General features: G+C 34.4%; 1 protein-coding gene across 2 annotated transcripts in view; it reads left to right on the top strand.

Moving 5' to 3' along the window:
• TBC1D8B (TBC1 domain family member 8B) overlaps nucleotides 1-21,458 on the top strand; it is a 56,203-nt gene that overhangs the window by 14,439 nt on the left and 20,306 nt on the right. For both annotated transcript variants that reach the window (XM_027609466.1, XM_027609465.1), the window contains 9 exons: nucleotides 1,063-1,173; nucleotides 4,147-4,265; nucleotides 4,827-5,052; nucleotides 5,733-5,973; nucleotides 8,643-8,850; nucleotides 9,697-9,864; nucleotides 15,526-15,675; nucleotides 16,234-16,384; nucleotides 17,060-17,274. In XM_027609466.1, coding sequence (XP_027465267.1) covers nucleotides 1,063-1,173; nucleotides 4,147-4,265; nucleotides 4,827-5,052; nucleotides 5,733-5,973; nucleotides 8,643-8,850; nucleotides 9,697-9,864; nucleotides 15,526-15,675; nucleotides 16,234-16,384; nucleotides 17,060-17,274 — 1,589 coding nt within the window. The remainder of the gene's footprint in view (nucleotides 1-1,062; nucleotides 1,174-4,146; nucleotides 4,266-4,826; nucleotides 5,053-5,732; nucleotides 5,974-8,642; nucleotides 8,851-9,696; nucleotides 9,865-15,525; nucleotides 15,676-16,233; nucleotides 16,385-17,059; nucleotides 17,275-21,458) is intronic.

Here is a 21,458-nt window from a genome sequence, read left to right as displayed (position 1 = left end):
AACATGTTGAAAGTTAGGGGGCATACAAACCCAGAAGTAGAAGACATGATTATTGTCCTCTGAGAGCTAACATTCTAGGTAAAGAGACAATATGTGAAGTGTTTAGAAAGTAGCTTTAATAACTAGCCTAATAATCAAAATGCTAGGTTGTATTGTACAGACTTTAAGTGTTCAAAGTAATCAGGGAAAAGAGAAAGCATTATTACTTGGGGTTGCTAGTAAAGATTTTATGTGGGACGTGGGTCTTGAGGAAAATGTAGAATCTGGATTCGCGGACTGAGCTAGAAGACTTGCATTAACATGCATAGGTAAAAAGAGAATTGCTTAGCAAAGACTCTAACAGAGGAATTAGCTGATTGTTAAAGCAGCAAACTTTATTCTAGGGAGGAGTAGGAAATATAATCAGATAATTACATTGGAACTAATTGATCAAAAGCCTTGAATTCAAATTGAGGAATTAAAAATTGTTAAAAAGAAAATCCCCTTCCTATACATTTATTTAATCAACGTTTTACCTTGTTTAAATATCCAAGATTTGTTAACATTGAGTGCTTTATTATATGGTAAGCATTGTTCTAATTTTTATATGTAATAATAGCTCATTTCATCTTTTTAACAACCCTTTGTGGTAGGTTCTATTTTAACCCCCTTATTTTACAAATGAAGATGAAGAAAAAATAAGTACAGCTTGTTCAATTTGACACTAGTGACAAGAACCAGTATTCAAGTCTAGTAGATCTCTGGTACCAGAATCTACATTCTTATCTGCTATATATACAACCTTATAAAGGATATATATAAGTGCTGTAAATATATAGTGAGATTTGGACAATTGAACCTGACTTATGTTTTATTGAACGATAATTTTCTCAAGCACTACTCATGTTGGAGCACAGTAATCTCTTCATCCTGAATATATTTTTTCTTTAAGAAAATCTTTATAAGGAAACTTTGGGCTAGAAATTTTAAAAAAGATTAATCCATTGGTTGTTCTTCAGATGAAGTGATATTGGTTTTATGTTTTGTAAAATCTTTATTTCAATGGTCTCTTTATTACACCAGGGCTTCTGGTTGGGACTCTTGATTCAGTTTTAGACTCTACTGCTAAAGTTGCTCCATTTCGCATCCTACACCAGACACCAGATTCTCAAGTTTACCTGTCAATTGCATGTGGTGAGTACGATTTTTAAAATGTATAATCCAGGGGCGCCTGGGTGGCTCATTCCTTAGGCGTCTGCCTTCGGCTCAGGTCATGGTCCCAGGGTCCTGGGATCCAGCGCCACATTGGGCTCTCTGCTCAGCGGGAGGCCTGCTTCTCCCTCTCCCACTCCCCCTGCTTGTGTTCCCTCTCTCACTGTGTCTCTTTCTGTCAAATGGAGAGGTGAAATCTTAAATAAATAAATAAATAAGTAAAATGTATAATCCATTCTATAGTGGTTTGCCATTAGGATATTCATTCAGATAATCTTTTCCTACTAGGAATTACAAACTTTAAACACTTTTTAAACCTTAAAAATATTTAAAAACATATTAAAAGGGTGTGTTAGTCCCTACATTTTTCTTTACTAATCATTTCAGTTTTTTTTCCTTTGGATTAATTGGGCAAGGAAGATACTTCAGTGTGGAATATTTATTGCTCAGTTTGAGTGAAATAAAGGTTTATTAGTGGGAGGCAAATATAACATTTAAATAGATGAAGTTTGAGTTGGAGATATGGTTTCTGAGACATTTTGACTTGTCTTTTTAAATGCTTTATTTTTTAAACACAATTTATTTGGATAAAACCATTGGGACCACCAGCATTGCAGTAGGACCTGGGTAGGGACCGGAAGTGCTCGGCAGGGCAGCAGCAACCTTACTCCTTTTATATAGTGTGCACCCTTGTGCAGATGCATTTAAATCTTACACTGTGGTGAAGGGATGATTTTTACAATGCTGCAGTAGAATTGGATTACTAAACTGTGTTCTTGTCTGATATAGAAAATAAATGTTTGCATTATTTCCACATGGGGGAAAAATGTATAATCCAAACAAATAAGGATACTAAGAAATTGAATATTTACATTTATTTATACTCCCTAGTTTTAATTTAGAAAGGAGTTAAATGTGTAACTCTACATTGAGAGAATAGCAAGACATCTAATTGTTTAGGGAAGAAGGATTACAGATTATTACAATTTTTTTAAAAATCCATTAGTGTGAAGGACCTGAAACATGTGTTCCAGCAAATTTTGAGCAAACTTTGGTCAGCACTACTGCTATATGATTCCTTTCTTCAACTTACATCTGCTTCACCCAACTGCTGAGAAGATGAGAACTCCTCACACTTCATCTGTAATAACTCAGATTAGGGGAATCAAGCCCAAAACTAAAGATTGTCCCCTAAGAAAGTTTAAGCCTGAAAAATTGAAACATTTTTAGTTACACACCTACTTTCTCACAAAAGGCATTATATCCTTGAAATAAGAAGAGATGTCTTACTGGTAATGCTACATATTCATTCATGCTGAGGTAGTTCAGATGCCTCCATATATATATATATATATATATATATATATATACACACACACACACACATTGTAGATAGAAAATGAATTAGGATATTCTTCCTGATAAAACAACTCAAAATTAAAAAAAAACCCACAATGACAGTTTACTTCTTTTATGATGCCATTATAATGTTCTAAATTAAAAACCCGGATTTCTGGCCTTATTAATGTTGAAAGACTGCCTTTTTCTCTTTCATCTCCCCCTCTCTTAAGTAGAGAGATACACTTAAAAAAAAAAGCATGTGAGTTCCTGGATAGTTCATATGTGTGAACATACAGCATACCATGGATTTTTAAAGATATGTGGCTTATCTTTTGCATCTCCCTATATTTTTACTTTAGCATTGCCAGTGAGTGTTTTCTCTTGGCTCTCTTAAAAAGAATGCCATCTAAACTAAATGAAGAAAACATTATACCTGCTGATGTTATGAGACATTTGTAACCTCAACTCTAAACCTAGTTGGTAGAAATTATTTAGGGAAAAATATCCATTCTACTTTAAAGAGGGGGGATTATTATGTAACTTATTCTCCCAAATTAACATGATGCAGAAATATAATAATTACCAACTTGAAGCTTCCTTATACATAAAGGACCAAAATAAAGGCTTAAAATTTTCCCATGGCTTTTATTTGTGATTCATTAAAAAAGTTATTACACTTGGTATTGTGACTTTAGTAACATGAATACAATTTTTAACTGGATTATAAGAAATAGGCAGTTTTGCAATTTCAGTTAATATATCACTTGCATGTATCATAAAACATACTAAGGAGCCAAATGTGTCTTTTGAATGATATTTTTTATAATCCACAAAGCTGGGGAGGTCTTAAAAGTATCTTAAAGGTAAAGATCTTAAATATCTTTTTTAATCCGCAATGCTGGGGAGATCTTACAGGCTTTAAGATCTTAAAGATCTTAAGTTCTTCAAGCCAAAGCAACCCAGAGCTAACTGTAATATTTGACCCTCAACAAGCTACCTAACACTGATCCAGCAGGTCACATAGATTTACTTGCTACAGGGTTTCTAACCTCTTTGCTGAAACTTCTTTAGGTTAACAAGGCCTTTTAATGAAAAGGGTGACTGAGCAAAGGCTTCACCTTCTAAGATAAGTAGAGTTGCCACAGTTGAAATCCACATTTATACAGTGTGCATAGTATTGTCATGTGCATGCTGTTTGCAGTCACACAGATTATAGGGACAGTACTGACTGTATTACTTGAAGACCACGGATTAAATTATATATTTATGTTCTGGCACTCTATATATTCTCTTAAAAAACATTGGTTGCTGTAGGCACCAGTTATTGGCATCTTGTTTTCAGAATTTTATATCTTTTGTCATGAGTTCTATTTACTTTTCCCCCTTTCATTAAATATTTTAGTCTTTCATTTATAATAAAAAATAGTATTTATCCCTACATATACAGATGAAGTAGAGAATAAGTGTAATTAATATCTTTATTCTTTTATGATCATCTTTTCTGAAAACGAGCGAATATAATTTTATTTCTTTTTAAACTGAGCTTGTAAATATCAAGAGCAGTTTTGTTGTGGAGTTTCCCTTGAGTCTTTATTCTCTTTCATTATTAATCAGGAGCCAACAGAGAAGAAATAACCAAACATTGGGATTGGTTGGAACAAAATATCATGAAGACCTTATCTGTGTTTGATTCAAATGAAGATATTACTAATTTTGTACAAGGAAAGATAAGAGTAAGTGATGGATTTATTTTGTAGATGGAATACTATATCTTTGACCCTCTTATTTTAGGATCAAAGGCCATGTGGGAAGGTCATTGTTTTACTGACACCTTTCAGGATTGGCAGAAGTACACATATGAATGTCAGAATCAGTGCTAAAGAAAATTATGAGGTCAATGATTAGTTTTTGGTGCCCTTGTGAGTGCTCTTAGGGATATTTTCATTTCAGTATTTCATGAGTTTGGAATTTGGATGAATCCTTCACTCAATCAAAAAAAATATTTAGCAGCTTCAGTCCTGGGTTTCGGCACCAAAAAAACCCAAAAAAACAAAAAACAAAATATTTAGCACCTACGTTTGTGGTAGCTCCTTGTGAGGCATTAGAAAAAGCCTTATTACGAAATTAAAGAAAATTTGCTCACCTCTCTCCTAAGAGAAGCATTTATGTACACACATTTATACATATATGTAGCTTGTAGATATATACAGTTGTATTCAGTGAACTGTTTAAATATATAAAATGTATTTTTATTAGTAGGTAATAATTGTCAGAAAATATTTTGTCTCCTTTAGGGATTGATTGCTGAAGAGGGAAAACATTCTTTTGCAAAAGAAGATGATCCTGAGAAATTTCGAGAAGCTCTTTTGAAATTTGAAAAATGTTTTGGTTTACCAGAGCAGGAGAAGTTAGTGACCTATTACTCATGCAGTTATTGGAAAGGACGGGTTCCTTGTCAGGGATGGCTCTATCTTAGCACCAACTTTCTGAGCTTCTATTCTTTTTTGTTGGGATCAGAAAGTAAGTGGCTTCTGTTGCTTACCATGACTTTGAACTTGCTGACTGACCTGTCAACTCTGTGGGGTTGTTAGGTTGTATATAAAGCAATAGGATTGATATTAAGAGTAATTAAACTGTACATTAAAAAGTTCACTTCATCTAGAGAAAGAATCCTTAACATAGGAGCCATTGAAAGTATATATAGAATGCCTTGCATATTGTGGGAAGTGAGTGAATATTAAATGATGATGGTGACCTGGCACATAGCTCCTTTCTTTGTCTTGTTCTAAACCATAGACTCTGCAATTCATGTTTTAATCCTTGTTTTAGAAATACAGTATAAAAACGGTAGCCATAGTATCTAATGGCCCGCAGTTATAAAGAAGAATCAAACAGTAATGTTCAGAGCACACATATAGTTTTTACATCAGTGATTATGCAATTATGTAAAGTAACAGATTTAAATATAAAAGCAGAATAATTTTTTAAAAATTCTTTAAAATTGTATCTGTTCCTAGAATCACCAATTATTGTATGTTAATGGTTATGCTTCAAAATTTTAACTAATCTTGTAGTCTAAAGTATTTTAGTTGTTCATAGCATTTTTCAAGTGGTTAACTATTGTTTTAAAAGACCCGATTGATAAACGTTAATCAGTATTGAGAAATTTAATCATATCTGCTTATAATTCTTATTTGCAGTAAAACTCATTATCTCCTGGGATGCAGTCTCAAAACTTGAAAAGACTTCAAATGTTATACTAACAGAGAGTATTCATGTGTGTTCCCAAGGGGAGAATCACTACTTTTCAATGTTTTTGCATATTAATGAAACATACCTTCTTATGGAACAGCTGGCTAACTATGCTATAAAGAGACTTTTTGATAAGGAAACATTTGCTAATGACCCAATCCTTGATGATCCTCTACAAATCACCAAGAGGTATTCAAAGCTTAATTAATACTTTTCAAAATACTGTTTTACCAAAGAACAGTAACATTGATTATCATTAAAAGTTAACTGTTCTGTGTTATATGATAATTTTTCTTTGGAATTAATCATTGATGTGTGGGGTATTTTTTAGTTTATTCATATGCATTTCACAAATAGTATTCCCTCCATTAAGTTTAATCCTAAGAAGTAATAGAAGTTAAGTTTGAAAATTACTTATTGAAACCCCAGTAGGATTTGCCCTTGGAGTGCTTTTAGAAATAGAGATTTTTATACGCCTGGTTAGTCTACATTTCTCTATGAGTGGTCTAAACAGTTTCAGGTATGATATTGTAAAATGTATTGTTTATTTTTAAATATAATTTGTAGACAGCATCATTTTTTTAAAGATTTTCTTTATGTATTTGGGGGGGAGGGGCAGGAAGAGGGACAAGCAGGCTCCGTACTGAGCGCGGAGCCCCACTTGGGGCTCAATCTCACAAACCTGAGATCATGAGCTAAGCTGAAATCACGAGTTGGCCACTTAACCAACTGAGCCACCCAGGGGCCCCTAGACAGCATAATTTTTATGAAGAGGCAAGTTAGTGGAGCCAGTGGAACATGGGCTTTATAAGGAGAGTACAACAATGCTTGGACAAGTCATTATCTCTCAGGACCTTAATATCCTCATGTAACATTTCTACCTCAGAGAGCACTTGTGAGGAATGAACACTCTAACGTGTGAAAGCACTTTGTAAACATATGAAACACTAGATAAATGTTAATCATTATTAATGCCTACATGAGAAGTATCTCTGATAGCTGTTTGCTTCTCTATTTGGTTTGCTGAAACTGACCAGAGCCCTTTCATACTGCTCAACACTCAGAACAGTTGACTGAAACAAGCATGCCAAAGGAGAGGGAAAGAAGAGAGGATCTAGAAATAGCTAATGAATGCACCTTCTGGCAAGGAGCATGCGGGTATAGACTGTATGGGAAACTATGAGAGGAACCTAAGCCGCAGTCCTATGGATAGACCAGAACAAGTGACCTAGAGGGTTGTGTGATTACTACATAGCCCTAACTGGATATGGTTGTTCCATTTGCCTATTTCTAACCATTTCTAAAATCTGTATATGTAAGGACTTCTTTGTGAGTGTGTCTGCTTTTCTGGAAAATAGATCAGCAAGATGAATTTTTTCTATGTCCCAGTGTGCATGATTTATAAATAGAACTCTATAAGGATTAGGAATTCAGTTTATGTTATATTATAGTTGAGCATTTGTTTTTGTAGTTTGTTTCTTGATTGGCCACCATAAACATAAACTTTTTAGCCATTTTATTTCCCTTAGAATATCCTCTAAAAAGCCATCTATCAAGGAGTTATTCATTACCAAGTCTGTATTTAAATGATATAGGAAATCCATTTTTTGTCTATGTGTATTTTTAAGAGAGCCTACTGAAAATCATAGATATCTAAATCCTTTTTTCTAGTAAGTTAAAAAGAACAATAGATTATTTAGACTTAGCCTCCAAATGACTTTTTTCTAAAATTGAGTATCTTTATTGCTTCAGCTTATTGTTTTTACAAATATGTATTACTTCTATAATTTAAACAGTATACATTAGCAATAGTTTCGGTGTATATCCTTCCAGACTTTTTAATGCATTAATTAAAAAGTATTTGCAAAAAACATGATTGGGACTAAACATTACATATTATTCCATAGTCTGCTGTTTTCCCCCCTTAAAATAATATATCATGGACATCTTTTCATTTATATAAATAGACCTCATCTTTTAAAATAATAATAACCCACCAAATTATAATTTAAGTGAGGTAAAATTAATGTGGTTTTCTGTTCATCAGAATTATTTTGAAAGACATGATGAAATGCCACATATTCAAATAGTATATGCTGGGAGGATGAATTTGGTTTTAACTTTGTTGGCTTTGAGTTAGAACTTGCATAATTTACTTACTACCCCAGATGGCATTGCTGCTTAACACAAGTGTTTACTGCCTCTAGAAAAATTGTACTATTTTAAGCAATTGTTTTTTATTCATATATTTACATATCAGTTAACAAGTCATCTTCATTTCTTGACGCCTATCCTGTGCCCAATACTGTGCAAGCAGTGTTTATTTTGCTTCTAGTATGGCTTTTTTTAAAATGTTCATTTAAGTGTTTGTTTCACTTAATTTTAATATTATCTTTTATGTACTGTTCTTGTCTAAATTTTGATCCCATAAATTTTCATTTTTAAGTTTTCTCTTTTTTATTTTTCATTTTTATTTTGTTTGAACTGGGTGACTTGATTTTCTGATAACTACATATAAAAATTGTTTGCCAATATTGGTGTTAGCCATATTTGCATATTATGAATATATAATAATATAATAATAATCTTCCAGCAAATCACCCCTTAACAGATGGTTTAAAGTCCTACATCATCTCTAACTTTTGTGCATTGTAATTTAGTAATAAAACAAAATTGGAATAGGGAACAAAGAAAATGAATTTGTTATGAATCCGTGTGTTTCTTCCATTACATAATTTGTTGAAGAACATAGCATGTAATATTTCTCTTTCTGCTTTGGAGTACATTTAGATTAGTCAATATGGGCATGTGTGTACTTTAGAAGTCCTTATTTGAGCCCTCTTTTTTCTTTTCTACAGAGGTCTGGAAAATCGAGCCCACAGTGAGCAGTTTAATGCTTTTTTTAGGCTCCCCAAAGAAGAGACTTTGAAAGAAGTACATGAATGTTTCTTATGGGTACCATTCAGCCACTTTAATACTCATGGAAAAATGTGCATCTCAGAAAACTATATCTGCTTTGCTAGCCAGGATGGCAATCTATGTTGTGTAATCATTCCATTACGAGAGGTAATACAAATTTGGTTACATATCAATTTTAGTTTGAAAATGCTATCATTCACAGAATAAAATATCATTTAATTCTGTAAATTATTGAAAACTCTATATGCACCACCCTTTTAGTAATTTTTAAGAATCTTTTTTTTTTTTTTGAGAGAGAGAGAACACATACGAGCAAGTGGGGGGCGAGGAAGGAGGGCCAGAAGGAGAGAGAGAATCCCAAGCAGGCTCCATACCCAGTGTGGAGCCCAGTGCAGGGCTCCATCTCACAACCCCGAGATCATGACCTGAGCCAAAATCAAGAGTCAAACACTTAACCAACTGAGCCACCCAGATGCCCCAATAATCGTTTTTTAAGTTCAGTATTATTCTTCAGGATAAGAGTACTAGTATAAGAGCATTATAGCTCTCATTAAAAGTAAAAATAGAAAAAAATTAAAAATTTACAAACCAGATAAGGTTCAGGATGACTCAAGATGGAGCATGATTGCCCAGACATTTATAACATGAATACCAAGACTTAGACTATTATATTTGATACACACAGTCAAAAAGAATATAATTGGTAGCTTTTATGTAAGTTAGAAATAAATTGTCAGCATTGTAGCCCTGAATTTTTACATTTATATTGTCATTTTTTAAGGCTACATGTTAATTAAACCTTTTTCTTGAGAAGTGAAATAACTTGCACTGAGTTTACTTGTGTCAGTGGTGCAACTAGTACCCAAAGTCTATTTCTTAATAAGTCATACCATGGACCAAAGCTTTAGCCACAAAAGATTAAGCTAAACATATTTTGCCCGAAAGCGTCAGCAACAAGGGAGAATGGGATTCATTTATGTTTTCACCCCCCAGGTCTTAGCTATAGATAAGACAAATGATTCCAGCAAATCTGTCATCATTAGCATCAAAGGAAAAACAGCTTTTCGCTTCAGTGAAGTTCAAGACTTTGAGCAGCTGGTGGCAAAACTCAGACTCAAGTATGGGGCAGCTTCAACTCAGTATCACGATGTTAGCACAGAGGTAATTATATAGCAATCAAATCATTTTTTTTTAAAGGTTGTTTCATGTGCTCCATTCTTTCAAAGGGAACTCATAGTACTTTTTTTATTCATGCTTAGGTTTAAATGACTAAAACCAAAGAAATTACATTCTCTAAGCCACATTATAAAGCAGAAGTGAGAATTAACTTTATCCTTCTTTAGGAACTCATATTTTAAAAATTATTATCATTTGATCCTTCTTGACTATATCTGCAGTATCTCAGATACACACATCTTGTACTTTCATGTGACATGGCTTTTAATAACTCAAACTATATTTGAAAATTTAATAAGGCCTTAAAAAAAGGACTCTCCTCTGACTGCTGTAGAGAGACAGCAATTTTAAACCAGTCTAAATATCTTTTATTTAATATTGAGTAGTCCAGCCTCACTTACATAATATAGCCCAGAGCAAAATAGTGGCAAAGCTATTTACTAGTAAAATATTAGAGAAGGCAAATATTCTTGGCGAAGGGTGCTTAAGAGACTGATTTTGATATTTAGTGTGTCCTTTATGTAAATGTAGATACTTTCAATTCAAATTAATTTTCATTTTCAATGCCTAGGAAACTCATGTTTTAATAGAGTGATAAAACTTATCACATTTTAACTATTGTATTTTAATTAAAAATTCAAAGAAAAAATCAACATTGGCTTTATTGGCTATATTATTTGGATAGGATTATAGCAGCTTTTACCTCTCCAGAGTAGAGACTAAAAATATTATGCTAAGTCAATTATAATGCAGTATTGATAAGACTAGCTTTTTCCTTGATATTAGAAAAACATAATGAAAACATGTAATTAAAAGATACATATATCTCTGTTCCAGACCCAGAATCTTCATGTTAACCATCAAGAATTTTCATGCCCCAACTTTATAATCTTTCATTCTCTTCACGTGTGCACCCAGGATATTCCTTAGTTTGATGTTGAGGACACAGGTAAAACCTGATCAGTCCTGGTAGTTTCTCTCGCAGTGCTTCCATATTCTTACTTATATCACTTTTTTTCCTGTCCTATTCCATTTCAGATTCATTCTCTCTGTTACATTTAATGCTCTGCTTCTCTTTCTTTCTCCTCAATTTATCTGTGTCTCTTAAACCTGAAAAACTGGAATTTTCCCCCCAAAATTCTCAGGTGCCTCTAGTAGTTGGGTGTGATCAGTTCTGAGAAAGGATTTTGTCTCAACATGAGTTTATCATCTTTTCAGATGTATGTCAGAGTTCTAAGGTTTTCTAGTTTCTCTTCCCATTTTTAAAGGTTTTAGTAAAGGTATGTGCAAAATACCAGTCAGTATACTGGTTTGCTAGGAATTTTTTTTTTAAGTGTACCCTTTAATCCCCATTCCCTATTTGCCCCATCTACCACCTACCTCCCTCTGGTAACCATCAATTTATTCTGTATTGCCAAGAGTCCATTTCTTGGTTTGTCTCTCTCTTCTTTTTTCCTTTGCTCACTTGTTTTGTTTCTTAAATTCCACATTATGAGTGAGATCATACGGTATTTGTCTTTCTCTGGCTGACTTACTTCGCTTCTCATTATACTCTGTAGCTCTATCCATGTTGTTGCAAATGGCAAGGTTTCATTCGTTTTTATGGCTGAATTACACACACACACACACACACACACACACACACACACACACACACATATACCGCACCTTCTTTATCCATGTACCTGTCCAAGGACACTTGGGCTGCTTCTGTAGTTTGGCTATTGTAAATAATGCTGCAATAAACATAGAGGTGCATGTATCCATTTGAATTAGTGTTTTTGTATTGGTAGGATAGTTCTATTTTTAACTTTTTGAGGAAACTCCATACTGTTTTACAGAGTGGCTGCACCAGTTTGTATTCCCACCAACAGTGCAAGAGGGTTTCTTTTTCCTGCACATCCTCGCCAACACCTCTTTCTGGTGTTGTTGATTTTAGCCATTCTGACAGGTGTGAGGTGATATCTCATTGTAGTTTTGATTTGCATTTCCCTGATGAGTGATGTTGAGCATCTTTTCATGTGTCTGTTGGCCATCTGGATGTCTTCTTTGGAGAAATGTCTGTTCATGTCTTCTGCCCATTTTTAAGTTGGATTATTTGTTTTGTGGGTATTGAGTTGTTTCAGTTTTTTATGTATTTTGGATACTAACCCTTTGTCAGATACGTCATTTGCAACTATCTTCTGCCATTCAGTAGGTTGCCTTTTAGTTTTGTTTATTGTTTCCTTCACTGTGCAGAAACTTTTTATTTTGATGCAATCCCAATATTTATTTTTGCTTTTGTTTCCCTTGCCTTAGGAGACATATCTATAAAAATGTTGCTACAGCTGATGTGAGAAATATTACTGCCTATGCTCTCTTTGATGATTTGTTATGGTTTCAGGTCTTACATTTAGATCTTTAATCCATTTTAAGTTTATTTTTGTGTATGGTGTAGGGAAGTGGTCCAGTTTCACTCTTTTGCATGTGGCCGTCCAGTTTTCCCAACACCATTTGTTGAAGAGACTCTTTTTCTCATTGGATATTCATTCCTCCTTTGTCAAAGATTAATTGACCATATAATTGGGTTTATTTCTGGGTTTTCTGTTCTATTCCATTGATCTGTGTGTCTATACCAGTACAATGCTGTTTTAATTACTACCACTTTGTAATATAACTTGGAATCTAGAATTATGATACCTCCAGTTTTGTTTTTCCTTTTCAAGATTGCTTTGGCTATTTAAGTCTTTTGTGTTTCCATGTACATTTTAGGATTATTTGTTCTAGTTCTGTGAAAAATGCTGTTGGAATTTTGATAGGGATTGCATTAAATGTGTAGACTGCTTTGGGTAATAAAGACATTTTTACAATATTTGTTCTTCCAACCCACGAGCATGGAATGTCTTTCCAGTTTTTTGTGTTATCTTGAATTCCTTTCATCTGTGTTTTATAGTTTTCAGAGTACAGGTCTTTCACCTTTTTGGTTAAGTTTATTCCTACTTTATTGTTTTTGTTGCAGTTGTAAATGGGATTGTGTTCTTAATTTCACTTTCTGCTGCTTCATTGTTAGTGTATAATAATGAAGCAGATTTCTGTACATTGATTTTGTACTCTGCAACTTTACTGAATTCATTTATCAGTTCTAGTAGTTTTTTGGTAGAGTCTTCAGGGTTTTCTGTATACAAAATCATTTTATCAGCAGAGACAGTTTTACTTCTTCCTTTCCTATTTGGATGTATTTTATTTCTTTATCTTGACTGATGGCTCCAGCTAGGACTTGTAGTACTATGTTGAATGGGAGTGGTGAGAGTAGGCAGCTTCATCTTGTTCCTGATCTCAGGAAAAGCTTTCAACCTTTTACCTTGGAGTATGATGTTAGCTGTGGGCTTGTCATATATGGCCTTTATTATGTTGAAGTATGTTTCTTTTATACCCACTTTGTTGAGAGTTTTTATCATGAAAGGATATTGAATTTTGTCAAATGTTTTTTCTGCATCTATGGGTATGATCAGATTATTTTTATCCTTTATTCTATTCATGTGCTATATCACATTTATTGATTTGTATATGTTAAACCATCTTTGCCTCCCAGGGATAAGTCCCACTTGATCATGGTGTATGATCCTTGTAATGTGTTGTTGAATTTGATCTGCTAGTATGTTGTTGAGAATTTTTGCATCTGTATTCATTTGGATTTTGGCTTGTAATTTCTTGTAGTGTTTTTATTTGGCTTTAGTATCAGGGACATGCTGGCCCTGAAAAATTAGTTTGGGAGTGTTCCTATCCCCTTCACTTTTTTGGAAGAATTTGAGAAGAATTGGCATTAATTCTTTAAATGTTTGGTATAATTCACCCATGAAGCCATCTGGTCCAGGGTTTTTCTCTGGTGGGAGGTTTTGGATTACAGATTCAGTGTACTTACATGTTATTAGTAAGTTCAAATTTTCTATTTCTTTATGTTTTGTTGATAGTTCATTTTTTAATTGCTGAAAAATATTTCATTATCTGGATATACCACAGTGTTTGTACATTCACCTCTTGATACCTTGTTTGCCTTCAATTTTTGGCAACAATCAATAAAGTTGCTATAAACATTCACATGCAGATATGTATGTGTAGACATACATTTTCAACTATTTGGGTACATACCTAGGAGCACAATTCCTGAATCATATAGTAAGGCTATGTTTTGCTTTCTAAGAAACTGCCAAACCATCTTCCAAAGTGGCTGTACCATTTTGCATTTCCACCAGCAATGAATTAGAGTTCAAGTTCCATATCCTCATTAGCAAGTACTTGTTACTGTCAGTGTTAGAGATTTTAGCCATTTTAATAGCCAATAGTATCTCATTGTTTTTTTAATTTGCAATTCCTCAATGATATAATATTGAGCATTTTTATACAATTATTTGTCATCTTTACATCTTCTTTGGTGAGGTCTCTATTCAAATCTTTTCCCTACTTTTTAACTTGGTCTTTTATTTTTTTAAAAACATAATTTCCTTTCATTCTCTTAATATATTTACAATAGCTACCTTACATTCTTAGTTTACAAAATCAACTGGACCTCTCAAAGCCATTTTCTATTGGTTGCTTTTTTTTAATAGTTCCTGTTTTTATTTTTAAACCTGGCTTTCTTGGATTACCCCTAGTATAAGTTGGTGGTCAGCCAGTGATGGGTCAGAAGAGCTCCTTAAATGCCTTGAACCATTAAGTTTTCTACTTTTTACCAAGGGAATCTTTATGTGAAGATATACCTCAGATTTCAGGCAGTTTATAAATCAGTCTAGGTTTCATTGCTTACCTTCACAAAGTCAGCCAGAATTGAGTGACTGGGGCCTTCCACTGTCCCGTTTCTTTCCTGGGCAGTTTCACATCCCTGTACATGCATACATCCATCTACATCTCCAAGAATATGTTAGAATCTTTCAAAGTTCCCTGTGTTTATCTGGTTATCCAAATCTTCCTTTTAGATTTTTAGCCAGGCTCTTGTTTGCCCCAAGCTGAATCATAGCTTTAGGCAGCTGTGATTTTATCAGCAGATTACTATGGCCTTCTGTAATGCCCTGGGGATGGGGCTTTCTTCATTCACAGACCTGAGCTCTGAATCAAATCAAATGATAACACCCTGGGAATGGAGATTTTCTAGGTAGCTGTTAGTTTGGTCAAAATACTGTGTTCTGGGGATGGGGATTTTAGTGATCCACCAAAAGATCCACTGGCTGTGTTAATGTAGGCTTTCATGGCTACCATTACCTCTGAGCTTGGGAGGGAGGGGTGATGAGAACAGCCTCAAGTCAAAACTTCACAGAATCTGGTGTTCCTACTACAGTTCATTAGTTTCACTTGTATCAATGCTTTTCAGTTCATTCTGTACCTTTGGTAAATTTCCAGTGCTCTGAACTGGTACTTTTTATATCTTTTGCCAGTATTTTGTTGTTTTTATAGGGGAGTGGGTTCACTGAAGTCCTGAGTATGCTGTTCTAGATGTTGATTTGTTGATGTCTCTAATTTTGATAGAAAAACAATGTCTCTGTGAGACAGTGCTTTAACCTTTATTATGTAGATTGATTGTGGTTTATAAATGACAGATAAAGCATTAGCACTTTTTCTTCTTGCAGAAACTTAAGCATACATTTGGGACAATTACATTTTTTTCTTTTTCAGATTCCTATTAGTTCTGATTCTACAGACCCATCTGATAATACTGAAGTACGATCTTTGACATGTCAGAAAGAATGCAGTAAAACTGTGAACACTGAAGCCTTAATGACAGTATTTCACCCTCAGAATTTGGAGACTCTTAATTCCAAAATGGTAGGAAAACAAAATATTTAAATCTATGGACTGAAACAGTTGATCAAAAATAAAAATCTTAGAGCAGACTAGAAGGTATCACAACTGAAAACTCCTCTTTTGGTGGTTGAAAAGGTTTTCCAGCAGGTACTGTTGTGTGACTTGTTTCATTCAATTACACAAAAGGGCTGTTAACAAACAAAAGGGCTGTTATCAAGAATTAAGATAAGCAATGAAAATTGAACATTGGGTTTTATTTGCATGGATTGTCAATAATCCTAAAATCAAGGTGATTGGGGAGAATGATGGTTCAAAGCTTTACCTCTGAAGTATAATGCTTTTCCCATTTTTATATGAGTTTAGGTAAGAATTAAAATAGCAAATTAAAGCTGTTATGCTCACATGGATTCGGAAGATTTGTGATGAGTGGTCCAGTGTTTGGCCCCTCTGTCAATACTGATTTTGACTTTCTGTGTTCTTGATTTCCATAGGTATTGTTTCACAGTGAAGAGAGTTTTCAAATTATTTGAAAGAAGTTAATTTCTCACCATGTTTACTTGGTTGATTTTTTTGTTACAGTTGAAAGAAAAGATGAAGGAACAGTCATGGAACATCCTATTTGCAGAATGTGGGCGTGGTGTTAGCATGTTTCGGACCAAAAAGACTCGAGATCTGGTTGTAAGAGGGATTCCAGAGACCTTAAGAGGAGAGCTCTGGATGCTTTTTTCAGGTATTACATATATTCACTTTATTTTTTTCTTTTTTTTAAAAGATTTTATTTATTTATTTGACAGAGAGAACACAAGGAGGGGGAGCAGCAGAGGGAGAGGGAGAAGCAAGCTCCCCGTGGAGCAGGGAGCGCAATGTGGGGCTCAATCCCAGGACCCTGGGATCATGACCCCAGCCAAAGGCAGTCCCTTAACCAACTGAGCCACCCAAGCACCCCATATATTCACTTTATTAACAGACAGTAGCTATGCCCCTTCTAGAAGTTATGCACTAAGTAAGAATAATTACAAAGATGGCTAGAACAAAGACTTATTCATCATGAGTTCAGATTAGTCAAAGAGACTAAGGTAGTTCCATGTATTTACCTGCATATCCACACATCTACTGTCTGAGCAAATTAGTTTATTAGGCAAGATATGGCTAATTGGAGGTATCTCTATCTCCAGTGTCAAAGGAAAGTTAAGGGATAAAAACAGTTCATGAAAATTCTATTGGATAAAATTGGTATCCTGATATTATAGATTCTAGTGAAGCCTTTTCTTTTGTTTGTACTAGGACATTAGTTGAGTATAAAGCTAAATTTAAAGTAATCCAAATCTTTATGTATATATGCAAATATATAAATAGGTTTATTACATTCCTCTTCTTTTGTATGTTAATGCAATCATCTGTACAGGTGCTGTTAATGACATGGCTGCTAATCCTGGCTATTATGCTGAAGTGGTTGAGCAGTCCTTAGGGACCTGCAACTTGGCTACTGAAGAAATTGAACGTGATTTGCGTCGCTCCCTGCCTGAACACCCAGCCTTTCAGAGTGACACTGGCATATCTGCTCTGAGGCGGGTACTCACTGCTTATGCATATAGGAATCCCAAAATTGGATACTGCCAGGTATGGCTTCATTATGAACCCATCTCTATGTATGTTCCAAATGGTAAAATTAAATAGAGCTCCATTAATTTGAAAGTTATGATAAAGACAGAAGTTGGACTGAGATTGATATAGGGGGTATTTTTAAGTAGGATGGTAGTGGGAATACTTAAGAGAATTGATATTACTTCATTTTTCTTGTACATTTAACAAATATTTATTGAATTCCTGCTCTATAAAAGATACTGTGCTAGGTACTTAAGACATATAAAGATGAATCATATAAGGATCCTGCCCTTGAAAGTAACAGACGAGTAAGTATTAAAACATATTCATTAGCAAATAAAAATGAGTGGGGCAAATTATTAGAGAAATATAAAGTTCTATTAAGATTTATAATAGGGATAAATTAATTTCATCTGGAGGAATCAGAAATGGCTTCATGGAAGAGGTAGCATTTGTAGGTCTTGATAATTGGTGAATTTTGGATGTATGGAGATGGAATGAAAGAATGTTCTAGGTAAAGGGATTAGTGTAACAAAACACAGGGAGGTAAACATGGAATATATATAGAATCATGTTCTGTTCAGTAGAAATGTAGGGTGAATGAAGCGAAGTAGATAGAGAAAAAAATCAATAAGGTAGATTGGAATAGGTTAGGAGTTTGAATTTTATTTTGTAGGTAGTGGGGGAATCACTGAAAAAAAATCCTTTAGGAGCACACTATATTAATTAGGGATGCTAGACTGCTAACACAAATAATCTCAAACAGGTAATAGCTTAAACACAATAGAAGCTTCCTCAAAGGAATAAATAGAGAAGAGCAAGTATTTAAGTCAGTAGGCAGCTCTCCTTCATGAGATTATTCAGGGACTCAGGCTGACAGCAGGCCCTGTCATCTTCAAAACATGGCTTCCAAGATGTTCTTTCATTGTCATTACCCTTCACAGGAATCAGGAGAGAGCATGGAGAAACAATTGTGGTAGATTTTATTGGCTTGTAGGCCTAGAACGTGTGTACATCACTTCATCCACATTATGTTGGAGGATCTTGGTCTTATGGCCACACCTATTTATAAAAAAGTCTGCAAATTAGAGTGTGACTGAGCACATATATGTCCAGATACTATGGAAGAAGGGGAGATTAGAATGTGGTGGATAGCTAGTACTCTCAGCCACACATTCCTTTATAATGAGCTGAGCTCTCATAATGATTATGTATCAATCCTATCTTCTCATTAATCTTATCAATAGAGAATTTTTTGGAAAGCAATTTAAGTGAATGGATCACCTAAATTACAAGTATTTAGTGTATTTTAGGATCTCTGAGAGGTAAAAAAGAAGTGTAGTGCTTTTTTCCTCAAAGAACTAACATTGACAGAGTCTATGATGTTATCTGTATGTAGGAGTGTAGTGGCATCTTCAAAGTAGGTGGCACTTGCTTTTAACTTCTAAAAGATGAGAGAGGCTCCTGGGTGGCTCAGTCGGTTAGGCATCTGACTCGTGGTTTCAGCTCAGATCTTGATCTCAAGGTTGTGGCATCGGGCCCACGTTGGGCTCCAAGATCAGCACAGGGTCTGCTTGAAATGTTCTCTCTCCCTCTCCCCTGCTCACACACTCTCTCTCTCACTCACTCAATAAATAAATAAATAAAACTCTCTAAAAGATGAGAGTAAGGTTAGAAACGTGGAGGGCAAGAGGAAAGTTACTCTGAGTTAAGGTAATAATATAAGCAATACTGTTCAGGTGAGAATAAGCCTGCCATGGAGATCAGACTGGCTAGGTTCATGTTGGAATCAAGAATTAGGTTTGTGTGGGACAAGATCATGCAGAATCATTCAAGCCTGGGAAAAGTCTGAATTTGCTAAGCAAGTTTTATTGCTTTTGATCAAGAAGCCATGTGAGCCGTACTGACTTATTAGGACTGACTAGCTTGCTTATTTACTTTTTGTTCTATCCTCCCTCCCTCCTTTCCTTCCAGCTATTTGATCTATTTTCTTCCTTTTCTTTCTTCCCTCCCTCTCTTTTGTCTTTCCTTTACTTTCCTTTAATCTATCTTGAGATAAAACTCACATACCACAAACTTTATCCTTTAGTGTTTTTAGTATATTCACAATGTCATGCAAACACCATCACTACCTAATTCCAAAACACTTTCATCACCCCCAAAAGAAGCTCCATAACCATTGTTACTCCCCATTCACCCCACCCCCAACTCTAGGCAATCACTAATCTACTTTTCCACCTCTATGAATTTGCCTATTATGGACATTTTATGTAAATGGAATGATACAATATGTGGTCTTTTGTGTCTACTTTCTTTCACTTAGGTTCATCCATTTTGTGGCATGCATTAATACTTCATCCCTTGTATGGCTGAATAATACTCCATTGTATGGATATGCCACATTTGTTTATTCAGTGGTTGATGGGCATTTTGTGTTATTTCAATATTTTTGCTATTATGAATGCTGTCATGGATATTCATGTACAGCTTTATGTGTGGATATTGTTTTTTATTATTTTGGGTATATACCTAGAAGTGGCATTGCTGAGTTATATGCTCACTGTATGTTTAACATTTTGGGGCACTGCCAAACTATTTCCCAAAGAGACGGCACCATTTTATCTTCCCACCAGCAACGCATACTGAGGGTTCCAATTTTTCACATCCTTGATAACACTTTTTGTTGTCTTTTTGATTATAGCCATTCTAGTGAATGTGAAGTGGTATATTCATTGTGATCTTGATTTCCATTTGCCTAATATGCTTATTGGCTATTTGTATGTCTTCTTAGAAGAAATGGCTATTCAAATCCCTTGCTCATTTGTAAAGTTGGGTTCTTTATCTTGTTATTGTTAAGTTTTAATGATTCTTTATATATTCTGGATAGCAATCCCTTATCAGATATAATATTTGCAAATTTTTTCTCCTACCCTATATGTTGCCCTTTCACTTTCTTTTTTTTAAATATTTTATTTATTTATTTGCCAGAGAGAGAGAATGAGAGCGAGCGAGCACAAGCAGGGGGAGCAGCAGGTAGAGGGAGAAGCAGGCTCACCGCTGAGCAAGGAGCCTGATGTGGGACTTGATCCCAGGGATCATGACTTGAACTGAAGGCAGACGCTTAACCGACTGAGCCACCCAGGCATCCCATCCTTTCACTTTCTTAGTGGCGTCATTTAAAGCACAAAAGTTTTAATTTGTTTTAATTTAATCTAAGTTTTTTAAAAAGTTTTAATAATGTAGTCCAATCTATTTTTCTTTGTTGTATGTGCCTTTGATGTCCTATCTAAGAAGCCATTGCCTAATCCAAGCTTAAAAAGATTTACTCCTATGTTTTCTTCTGAGAGTTTTATAGTTTTGATGATTAAATTTAGGTCTCTGAGCTATTTTATGTTAATTTTTGTGTATGATGTATGGAGGGAGTTCAGCTTCGTTCCTTTACTTGTGGATAACCAGTTGTTCCAGTGGTATTTGTTGAAGAAACTATTCTTTCACTCATTGAATCACCCTGACACACTTGTTGAAAATCAGTTGACCATAAATATTAGGGTTTATTTCTGGACTTGCAATTCTATCTCATTGATTTATATTTCTGTTCTTATGCTAGTATCACACTTTTTTTTTTTTTTTACTACAGCTGGGTAGTAACTTTTGAAATAAGGAAATGTGAGTCCTTTAACTTTATTCTTTTCCAAGATTGTTTTGGCTCTTTTGGGTTCCTTGCATTTCCACATGAATTTTAGGATTAGCTTGTTAATTTCTGGGAAGAAAAGAAAAAGCCAGCTGGGATTTTGATAGTCATTGTATTGAATCTGTAGATGAACTTGGGGAATACTATATATCAACAATATTAAGTTTTCTAATCCATGAGCACAGGATATCTATCCCATTTATTTAGTTCTTTTTAAATCTCATTCAAAGTTGTTTTATACTTTTCTACTGCCTAAGCCTTGTACTTCTTTGTTAATTTTGTTTCTAAATATTTTATTCTTTTTGATACAGTAAATAGAATTGTTTTCTTGATTTAATTTTTGGATTGTTCACTGCCACTATATAGAAATAAGATTGATTTTTATATATACTGATCTTGTATACTGCAATCTTGCTGAGCTTATTAAGTTGTAGCAGATTTTTTTGTGGATTCCTTAGAATTTTCTACATATAAAACCATGGAATCTGAAAGGTGATATTTTTACTTC

This window comes from Zalophus californianus, chromosome X, assembly GCF_009762305.2.
Source record: "Zalophus californianus isolate mZalCal1 chromosome X, mZalCal1.pri.v2, whole genome shotgun sequence".
Classification (NCBI taxonomy): domain Eukaryota; kingdom Metazoa; phylum Chordata; class Mammalia; order Carnivora; family Otariidae; genus Zalophus; species Zalophus californianus.
The sequence above is the reverse complement of the archived record's forward strand: the minus strand, read 5'-3'. Positions and strand labels throughout refer to the sequence as shown.